The sequence below is a fragment of the Hakea prostrata genome, chromosome 9, assembly GCF_041222555.1.
Source record: "Hakea prostrata isolate BN-2017 chromosome 9, UWA_Hpros_2, whole genome shotgun sequence".
In the NCBI taxonomy this organism is placed as follows: domain Eukaryota; kingdom Viridiplantae; phylum Streptophyta; class Magnoliopsida; order Proteales; family Proteaceae; genus Hakea; species Hakea prostrata.
The window spans coordinates 54,234,967-54,247,075 of NC_142608.1; the positions used below are offsets into that span (position 1 = coordinate 54,234,967).

Genomic DNA, 12,109 nt, shown 5'->3' on the forward strand with positions numbered 1-12,109 from the left:
TGTTCTTTGCTGTCTAGTTCTGATTCTGAAAGTTGGTCTCTACTCATGATTAGATTCTTTCCACTGTTTAGTTCTGCAAGTAGTTCTGTTTGTGATGGAGACAGTTAAAACTAACAGGATGAAGAAGGTATGGATGTTGTTGTGCCCAAGCAGATAGAACAAGTTTATCATGCATTAGCAGCAGCATTTGGAGTTGGAAATGCATCTAACACAGGTGGTAGGACAATCTTCCTAGACATAACCAGTGGCCTTCAGAGGGAGCTTGACAATGGACTTCTACATCGTCGATGATGTTTTTACATGACCGCGATGCTTGGGCATTGCTGAAACTTAGAAGCAAAATGGTTGGCGATTGGATTGTTCCAATTCAAGCCCTAGAAATCAAAGAAATGCAATAACATTGGCGATCTTCAACAAGGCTAAAAGGCAAATGTGGCTACAAGAACCAATTTTCTTGAGGAGATTCTCAAGGATTTCCTCTCTTCACATCCTGATATTGCCTTCTCCATGTCCTTCAAAAATGATGTGGTTCTAGCTTACATTCTCGTCTGACCGAATCTACTCGCTCGTTAACCAATTTATTCATTCATTTTGTTTGATTTCTTTCTTCGTGTTTATATATGAACACGAAAGCTCATTAAATCAAAATTGGAAGTTGTTTTGTGGATATGATAAAGTATATTGTGTGTTTCTTGGGAGCTTGTACAACCTTTGTAGTCTCATCACGCAATATGGATTGTGTAAGAATGACAATGACATCATACACGAGGTTTAAAGTATCCCACGATACCATACGATACTAGCTGATACGTATCCATATTTGACCCAACTGATATGATACATCTCGATACGTCTTTTCATTGAATTATACTAAAAAACATCAGCGAGAGCGATACAATACTCGATACAGGACGATACGTCTCTTAAAATCACTTAACCGAGACAAGGGACCTTACCTTGCTGATCACATTGTCTACGAATTGGATGGAAGCTTTGGTTTTGTTGTCCTTGATCGCAAGGAAGGCTACCAGTGACAAAATCAGTATTATAAAAACTACATCAAATAAGAAGGGTAAAATTGGTATTTTGAATATCTATATACCATTGATATCATTATTTAACCCCAATCCTAAGCAGTAGGGGCCATTTGTAATCAATTCTTTTTTTTGGGAATAGTAAATGTAATTGATTGGGAATACAAGGGGTCTAAGTGTAATTTGCTCTCCCATTAAACATTTACACTTCTATAGTTCCAATACCCTGAAGGAACCAACCTTGGTACATATAAATATACGGGAAAACATCCTCTGCTGTGCACAGCGCACTTTTGTACCAAATAGAAAGCTAAGATTTAAAGCACTTAGAAGATTATGTTTGGGCCAACACGTTGAGATTCGGCCTCTTGAGCATATTGATTGATGATGGCTGTTGCAATGCTCACAAACTTCTTGGTAGTCTCAACACCATCAAGCAACTTGGACTTCACAGATGCCAAACTCTTTGCACAGGTTTCTTGGTTTGCAAGTGCATCAGTCAACCATGTCTGCACTTCTCTCAATTGAGTCACCATGGATGTGGTGGACTTGACATTGAGACGGTTCAATTCATTCAGTGATCGGGTCATATGTTCAATGGCAACTTTGAAGTTGTCAATGCAGACCTGGTCAGCACTTTGAGGATTGGGTTTGCCATTGATTCCTTTGGCAACAAAAGAATGGCTAATTTTCTCAGTCATAATAGAGCACTCTTCGACGGCAACTCGAGAAAGCTTGTACATCTCTCCTGCAATCTCATTAGCCTTGGGATTGATGGTAGAGTAGCATATGTCAGGGTACAATGTTGCGTTGCATTTGGTAGTGACGAAATTCGTCATTTGCACTGCGGTCATGCCGACACCGGCGGCTGATATTGCTGGGAGAACGAAGAGGAGGAGTAGGACGTTGGAGATTGTCATTGTTGCCATCTTCTGTGAATTTTTGTGAATTCCTCTGAATCTGAAGATGGCCAATAATGGTTTGGACATAGGAGAGGAGATTTATAGAGATTGATCTATTGGTTTTACTTTCAGGTAGAAGAGTAACTCTTACCATATCCATAAAAATGGTTTTGCTGTGTAAAATTAGGGGGAGTGGTTATTTCTGTTGGTCTATTCTTGTGAATGATTTTGATGTGAAACCTTAAGAATTTCTTTCCATGGATGAGAAGTGAGTAGTTATATAGAGAGAAATTGATGTTGACCAATTTTAACAGAATTCTTTTTGGGTCTTGGATAAAATGTAGGGATTGACTTGTTGACCAATTATAATGAATAGTCTATTTTTGGGAAGTACGTACAGATATAGTTGGATGGGATCATGGACTGGGGGGTAAGAATTTGATTTTATGCAAAGATTGGCATAAAAAACAACTTAGCATTTTTTTTTTTTTGGTACTGGTGCTTTTTTTAATACTAGAAATTTAAGTCGAATCCAAGACTAGTATGAATCTTTACTACTCAACCAACTAGAAATTTTGGTTTTTTTTTTTTGGGGGCAAACTATTTTGCTTCCATGATCTTTAATGTTGTTTTTATGATACAAAATATGCATAAAAGTTGTATGCGTTTTACCATTTATAAATTTTGTTGCTAGTTAGGTTGAAAGACTACTACTGGTTTTAGGATTTAAAAAATATCGATACTAGGTGGACACTATAAAAGTTGGGGTAACGAAGTACAACTTGGTCCGGAGAGGATTAGAACTCTAACCTTTTATGTAGAAGCATTAGTCTTTTGCCAACTGAACAACCCTTCGAGGTTATTTTTCAAAAAATATTAAGGACAAATATATTAGATACCTTTGATACACATCAAAACTAGATTGGTTTCCATGTCAAGAATACATGTTCGATATCGTGCACTAAAACCATACAGATAAACTACCATTCTGGGTACGTATGGTTCTAGTAGTGAGGAACATTCTAATTCACGTTTTCATTTTCGAAATCAAAGAAAGAACCATAGTATATGCTTTTTTTTTGGCCAAATTATTAAAATTATTATTATTATTATTTTTATTTTACGTGCATGTCACTTGCAATGGCAATCCCTATAAGGCATGGCAAGGTGTGGCATACAGGAACTAGGCATAATCTGTTTTACCTTTTCAACCATCACTATCGTAGAGATAAACTGTGTCACTACCCAAAAATAAAATATATATTAGTGATAGTTTTCTCCGCCACTAAAAGTATAAAAAATTACCACGATTTAATTGTTAAAACCGCCACAAAACTGCCTCCGATTCTGCTAATTATCTTTATAAATAGTGATGAATGATGAAAAACCGCCACTAATTAAGTACTATTTAGTGGCCATATGTCAATAACCCCCACCAATTCTATGGTTTTTTTTAACCCCATATATTTGCTTTTATTGTATTTTGTTTTTTTTTTTTTTAAAAAAAAAAAAAAAAAAAAAAAAGAAAGAATTTTTTTTTTTTTTATTTTAATAAAAAAAAATTTTTTTTTTTTTTTTTTTTTTTTATGAACCTCTTTTATAAAAAAAAAAAAAAAAAAAAACAAAATTTTTTTTTTCTTCTTGTTTTTTTTTCTCCCTCCCGCCCACCATTAACAAACACAAAGACACACAAGAAATCCATTATAGTGTATGTAAGAATATTTCTATCCAAGATCGCATAGATCGACTAAAAACACCTTAGTATGATAATGACACAAGATGATGATGAGCATACCTTTCTATGGTTCTATTGGAGACGAAGCGCAGCGGAATATCTTCTTTATGTCTCCCACTAGGAACAAACTTGAGGTGGAAGTTGATTCTATGATCAACTTGATGTTAGATCTTCTCCTCTAGACTCCTCCCTATTCACTGGCTTGATGGTATATCTTTTCTGACTAAGCAGATGTGATTGTGATTATGATTAGGGTTTAGAGGAGGGACCTAGCATCCTTTATATAGGCAAATCCGTTAGATCGTCCATCAAGATCTAACGGTTCCTATTAGCCCACACTAGCCAGTCCATATAAGAGTTCTAGTAACCGTATATTACCCATATCAGACCAATAAGAAACTAAATCAAAGTGTAACACAATCAATGAAGCCCACCTTATGTGGAATATTCGATTAATATTCTAACATTCTCCCACTTGGGCTATATTGATTGTGACACAGTCGATAAAACAAAACATCTCCTTTGTTTTAAGAAAACATTTGAAAAAGATACATTGAAAACATTTTGACCTTTATGTGCACAACTTTATATTGGTCTGAGGATAATCCTAGAGCTCAATCCCTTCACATAGAGCCTTAAGTACCGAATCATGGCAGTGACTGCATCTTATATGCAACACAGGACCATCCATGGTCACAAATACTCTTAACTTTACTGAAAATGGATGCAATATGGTAGTGTGGCAATTAATGACACTTTATAGAAATCCTCATGTGTCATTCTATTGTCAATCCAAATCTCTCACTTTATGGTTCCCACGAACCTGACTCAATGCCACGAGAGAATATACTTTATGGTTCCCACGAACCTGTGACTCAATGCCACAAAAGAATATACTTTACGGTTCCTACGAACCTGTGACTCAATGCCACGAAAGCATGTACATTATGGTTCGAACCTGTGACTCAATGCCACAAAAAATGAGATTATATGTACATTATGGTTCCCACGAACCTGTGTCATCTTTATAACTCAAGTTTTAACTTTATGTGTTACATGACACACCTTAAGGCTAATACATGAATGCCTTAGCTTTTGCTTAAGGTTAACACATACCTTAAGACTTTCATAACATGCAACATGATAATAATGTGAAGATTAATATGTCACCAAAGAACTTTATTGAATTCAAATAAATTATCAGTGCATACAAGAGACAAGTACAGATAGAATACCTTATTACACAATAGAGCAAAATTCTCAAACTCCCACTAAACAACCGCATCTAAGGTTCCTCCTAAACCCATAGTTACCGCATGTCTATCAAAGACGTCTGGGCAGGGACCCTTAGTTAGGGGATCTATAGCCATATTATCTGTACGAATATGTTCTACTGTGGTGTCACGTTCTTTAACCTTTTATTTAATAGTCAAATACTTAATTTCCATGTGTTTAGACCCTGTGATACCCTTATTGTTGTTAACAAACAAAACAGCAGAATTGTTATCACAGTACAACTGGATAGATCTATCCACAATAAAAAAAAAAATGTCAACTGTCTAATGAGGTTCCTTAACCAAACAGCTTTTTCTTTAGTGGTCAAATACTCGACCATCATGTATTTAGACCCTATGATCACACATTTCTTGTTGTTAATAAACAACACAACTGAATTGTGATCATAGTACAATTGGATGGGTCTATCCAGAATGTTAAAATAAAACTGTCAATTATCTGATGAGATTCTTTAGTCAAACAATTTGAGTAACTGCCCCATAATATGTAGCAAACTCAACCTATATGATGAAATAAGTAATTTTACATTATTTCACACTTTTCACGATATTATCCCTCATGCCATCAAGGAAAAACATTTTAAAATGGACTTCTTATTATCCAAACAATTAGCGAGGTCAAATACATATATATATATACCTTAATGCTATAGGTTTGGAACAAGCTTGTAGATTATCTTATCATCAATTGTCCTCTTCAAGTATCTCAAGATAAGATACTTTCTTCAATTGTTCTCTTTCAGTATCCTCTATAGGACAACTGTAATAAGCTCAGTGTATCTCCCTTGAGAATCAAAACCATTCTCAAGTATGCAATCTAGCATACTGAACTTCTTTAAATATAAATTATATATGCCCTCTGAGAAAGATCCAATAAATAGCATGAACAATCCCTATGGATCTCAATGCCCAAGACAAAGATGCCTTACCAAGGTCTTTTATATCATAATTCTCAAATAACAATTGTTCGGTCTTTATGCAGTAGGCCAACGTCACTACTAGTGAGCAAAATATTATCAACATAAATAATAAGAAAGATAAAATTTCTCCCAAGGATTTTTTTTTTTTTTTTTTTTTTTTTTTTTTTTTTTATATATATATACATTAGAAATCGAATGAAGTAACAACATTATCAATCTTTAAACACCATAGTTGGAAGCTTACATAAAATCCACAAATTAGACTTCTTGAGTCTACACCAAGATGATTAAAATCATCAACCGCAAAATCCTCAGACTAAATGACATGGACTTCTTTATTAAGGTTTTCAATTAGAAAGACAATCTTCACATCTATTTGGTATAACTCTAAAAGAGTCCTTAGAAGAGATATGTGAGAGAATTTCACTAGTCAACTTCCTCTTTATGAGTAAACTTTTTAGCTGCCAGTCTGGTTTTAAACCTTACAATCTTTCTTCATGAATATTTATTAGTCTTATACACCCACTTAAAATAAATGGGTTTAAAGCCTTTGGGCAACTTAACAAGCTTCCCAAACATCATTATGTCTCATCAACTATATCATATATCTCGTTGCACCCAATCACAAATCTAATTAAAGACGACTTTTTAATAACTGGATCAACCATAATGCCAATGTTACATTCATGTTCATTATATCAAGTAGTCTGGGAACAAGCTACATTTCTTGGCTATATCAAACTCCAGAAAACTATTTAAGAATTCACAATTCTGTTGTCTTAACAATGATGGTAAAACAAGATCTGAGTAAGAAACAAATTAACAATGAAAAACTTTTATGTTCTAACATCTGCAATACTGGATTATTCAACCTTAGATTTACATAACAACTCAAACGCTAAAATGGTTTAAGTTAGATTTATGAATAATTTGCAATAGAAAAGGGAGTAAAAAAGAATATATTTGGAAATGAACATGATCAAGGATATAAGAGGTTGTTATCGGGGCTTCACCTTATAAAAAATAATTCAAACAAAATAGTTTTCCTACCATACTGTTCACTATGTCCACAAGAGTGTGATTAAGCCTTTCGGTTACACAATTTTGCTCGGGACTATCAAACATAGTGAACAGACCAACTATATCCGAATCTTCTGAGTATTTGGCGAATGGGCCCTTAAGCTGTCCAGCATCCTCATATCAACCATAATACTCTCCTCCCCGGTCAGATCTAACAATTTCTTAACTTCAGTCTAAAAAAAATTCTTGAAGATCTTAAAGATTTAGATTATTCTTTAATTGAATACAAAAACCATATTAAGAGTGGTCATCAACAAATAGTGGTCATCAATAAATATGATGAAATAATAATTTATACGCAAGGTGGCGGAATAAGGACCACTATCTAGACACCAGGACTAAATGGGACAAGAGAAAATCTAATCTTCAAACAAGAACCAAAGAATCATAACTTTCATTTTCGCACTTAGTTAACCAGACCTTATACTCAATGCAACTTCTACTTACAACAATCATCTTTATTTATAAGGAAGTTTTCACAGGTATCAAATTGTTAGTCTGACCGGACTCTTAGTCTTTACCCCGAACATTTTTATGAGTATTGATGCTCATAAGAACAAAGTTTCTTCTTGGAAAAAGGTATTGTTCTTTATAATTCCAAACTCAGTAGAGAATGCAAAGGGCATTGATGGATAATAGCAAGGGTAATAAAAGAAACATTAGGAATCATGAGTTTTATCTTAAAAAATAATCATCTTGATAAAATAATCCCTAACTCCTCCAAAACCATCACACCTTATGATAAAAAACTCTTACAGAAATATACTTATTTCAACACTAGATGATACTTAGTATCTTTACGCTACTGCATTCAACAATTTCAAAACAGTGCATTCAGTGGGTAAACAATTCATCAAGTGTTCCTTGATGGACTTCTTAATGGGCAGTAAAAAAAACATAACTACTTTTGTCTTCTATGTTCTTATGAGTCATATCCATCAGTTACTCAGTAACAAATAATGTGTGGTTAACAACACATCATCTACAATTTCTTGAAGTTTGACTTTATAAGAATCTCAATAACAATCATATTGTTATAGACAGAAAATGTGACTAACAGAAGAGCACACATATATCATCATGAAAACACCTTTGGACATAATTCATGACATACAATTGTGATACTCCCTCACTTTATTAGTACTTTAATATGTAACTTATTAGTACATCACTAGAAATAGCACACATATATCATCATGAAAACACCTTTGGACAGAATTCATGACATACAGTTGTGATACTCAATCACTTTATTAGCACTTTAATATGTAACTTATAAGTACATCACTAGAAATAACACACATATATTATCATAAAAACACTTTTTGGCAGAATTCATGATATACAGTTGTGATACTCCATCACTTTATTAGCACTTTAATATGTAACTTATAAGTACATCGCTTTATTATCACAATGTAGGGTAACATATAACTTATAAGTGCATCACTTTAAAGAGTACATATATATCATCATGAAAACACCTTTTGGATAGAATTCATGACATACAGTTGTGATACTCCCTTACACGTCAGCGGCCATGAGAGTATTCCAACCTTCGAAAAATTTACCACCTTTGAGTGTATAAACTTCTTAGATTAATCAACTCCCAACCAAATGCTGTACATGTCTCCCTCTTAATGCTAATACATAATTACCACCTTTGGGCGTATAAAAATGCATTAACATCAAGAGACATCCCATTACTATATATGGCTGACATTCCATAAACCCAACCATGAATGCCACTTTGGCAGTCACTCACAATCAAGCTCATGAAATTCTCATATTGAGATATACTTTATGTTACCCACAAATAATTCTAATACATTGTTTGAAAAAAAAAATTCCGAATTACCTAAAGGCAATCGAAGCATGTATAAAATACATCATACATTTATATAAAATTTCAAATTACCAAAAGGCAATCAAAGCATGTATAAAATACATCATACATTTGCATAAAATTCCGGATTACCAAAAGGCAATCAAAGCATGTATAAAATACATTATACATTTGCATAAAATTCTGGATCACTAGAAGTAATCAAACCCTTTATAAGGCACGCATGATATATATTTTACAATTGTATAATATCATATAAAACATGCTCACAATACAAAGCCATTTGATAAAAAAAATCCATATTAAAAAATTCACCCAACGGTGAAGTTACATATACAACATAAATATGTCATATCATGTTTCATATATATAGAAGTGGAATTTGGTCCTGAAAATAATTTCATTGTGTCCGGAAGGGTCCAAAACATAAATCCTCAAGAGAACGCTTTAAAGTTCCTTACGGTTTAGCCAGAAATAAAAAAATACTAAATAAATAGCATTCCAATTATCGGCTCAACCAAAACATGATATATAATATTTCACATATATAGGGGTAGAATTGGGTCTTGAAAATGGTTTCATTGCGTTCGAAATGATCCAAAATATAAAACCCCAGAAGAACGCTTTAAAGTTTCTTACGGTTTAGCCAGAAATTAAAAAAAATACTAAATAAATAGCATTACAATTATCGGCTCAACCAAAATATGATATATAATATTTCACATATATAAGGGTAGAATTGGGTCTTGAAAATGGTTCCATTGCGTTCGAAATTATCCAAAAATATAAAACCCTAGAAGAACGCTTTAAAATTCCTTACGGTTTGGTCAGAAATAAACAAATACTAAACGTATAGTATTCTGGTTTTTATTTATTTATTTATTAAACCGGTTCAACCAGCAAATAAAAACGGTCCAATAAAATCAGAATCTTATTAGGCCGAACCGAACCGAAATCAGCAATTGAATCGAATCTAAATTAAAGCCGAATCTAAATCAAAATTGAACCAAGAATCTAAATCAGAAATCGAATCGAATCAAAATTGAACCGAATAATCGAAATCATAAATCGAATCGAAACCAGCGAGTTGACTATCTGAGTCAAAAACGAGTTTGGTCCAAAATGGTTCAAACAATAAATCTGGTTCACCCAAGTTAATCCATTCGGTTGGACCGATGACCGGTCAACCGGGTCAACCCGTTTGACCTGACGGGTTCAGAATCGGGTTGCCCTGGCGAGTCATGGGTCGGGTTGACCCGACCCGTTGACCCGGTCAAACTGCCACATCAGCATCGCACATATTTAAAAAAATAAAAAACTGCTGCCGGATTCCGGCAGCGATTGCCGGCGCGTCCGAAGTCCGATGGTGACCCATAATATATCAATTTCTTCGTTTTTCCGAGATCTACGCAGTGATAGTTTTAGATTTTCAAAATTCTTTCTAGAAAAAATGCTATTGACCAAAAACCCCACGGTTTCATTGAAAAAATCAGGAGAAAAAATTTACAAGTTTCATAGGTTCCATTCTAGAACCCTAAGTTCATCATTCAACAATCCTATGGGTCTTTAATCGATTCTATACAGGCTCTGATGCCACATGTAATAATATTTCTATCCAAGATCGCATAGATCGACTAAAAACACTTTAGTATGATAATGACACAAGATGATGATGAACATACCTTTCTATGGTTCTATTGGAGACGAAGCGCAGCGGAATATCTTCTTTATGTCTCCCACTAGGAACAAACTTGAGGTGGAAGTTGATTCTATGATCAACTTGATGTTGGATCTTCTCCTCTAGACTCCTCCCTATTCACTGGCTTGATGGTATATCTTTTTTGACTAAGCAGATGTGATTGTGATTATGATTAGGGTTTAGAGGAGGGACCTAGCATCCTTTATATAGGCAAATCCGTTAGATCGTCCATCAAGATCTAACGGTTCCTATTAGCCCACACTAGCCAGTCTATATAAGAGTTCTAATAACCGTATATTACCCATATCAGACCAATAAGAAACCAAATCAAAGTGTAACACAATCAATGAAGCCCACCTTATGTGGAATATTCGATTAATATTCTAACAGTGTATCTATGAGGTCTTTGAGAGTTCCAAAGCCTAGGGAAGATGTGCCCTTGATTTTGCAGCTTGGCCAACTTTGCTTTTGTAAACATCCAAGCATTCTCGCTCTAGTTGAAATAGCATTTTATCACGTTCATAAGTATGCAAAGCAATGGACTTTAACCAAATCAAAGACAACGAGTAGGAACTAACACAACTTCAAAAATGCAAAAGAAAAAGAATGGGAACTGAAGATGCAAAAACAAAATTTCCTAATAACAGCTGCGAACATATCCACACGAGAGGAGTGCAATCAAAAGTAGTCACCAAAGATGGATTTCTTTTTGAGATCATGATATTGAATCCAGTTCCAAGCTTTGCAAAACAAAAAGACAACAAAGTCACCTACTTCAGCTTTAATTGGAAAATACATGAGATATGTAACCTCCTATTCTTACTTAGATAAAGTACTTGAATAAAACCAATGCTAAGATGTTGGAATTTGAAAGCTTCAAGCATGAAGTGGTAGACATTCTACTTCTTTTTTTCTTCTTTGCCCTTCCTCTTCAACCCAGGCAGGTGATGATCACATTGCTTATATTATGACATTCCACAGCACACTGCAGGATTCAAAATCTTATGAAGATGTTCATGCAAGGTTTCTATTTGCCAAGACTGAAATATAACAGATCTAAGACAATGCATTGGTAACTTTGTATGATTATTTAGATCACTGCAGGCCCAGTCATGATAGAACTACCTGGAAGAATGTTCTTACAAGATATAAGAAGCTGAAGAATTTGGAGAAGCTTTCTAGCTTTGAAAATTTTTCATTTTTAGATAAAGCTGGATGGCTCATCGTATGGTGATCATGCAGCATCCAAAAGCTTCAAACCTTACTTTAACAAAGACATCAACTCTTTAAGTTTTGTTCATCCATTTTATTTTTTATTTTTCATGTAGCCCGTGTTTCCTAGAATTATGTAATGTTCTTCCCGTATCACTAGCATTACTCTGTTATTCATCACACCAACAAAAAAGTGATATCCCTTATAATATAAATAACATAATAAATTTTAGAGCAAACTACACTGGTATTCCAAAATGGAGGCTTTATAGCATTAACACCCTACTTTATGTTTGAAAAGCACTGACACTCCAATTCATTAAATACATTATTCCATTCTATTAGTGAAAAAGTTAATTTGCTATTTTTTTTAATTTAAAAAATGC

At 34.1% G+C, this 12,109-nt stretch overlaps 1 protein-coding gene across 1 annotated transcript; it reads right to left on the reverse strand.

Moving 5' to 3' along the window:
- Positions 1 to 1,360: 1,360 nt before the first annotated feature.
- On the reverse strand, positions 1,361 to 1,963 carry LOC149005580 (pectinesterase inhibitor 10-like). The gene has a single exon (XM_089135944.1). It carries the CDS (start codon positions 1,961 to 1,963, stop codon positions 1,361 to 1,363), a length of 603 nt encoding a protein of 200 aa, XP_088992070.1.
- Between the last annotated feature and the right edge of the window lie 10,146 nt (positions 1,964 to 12,109).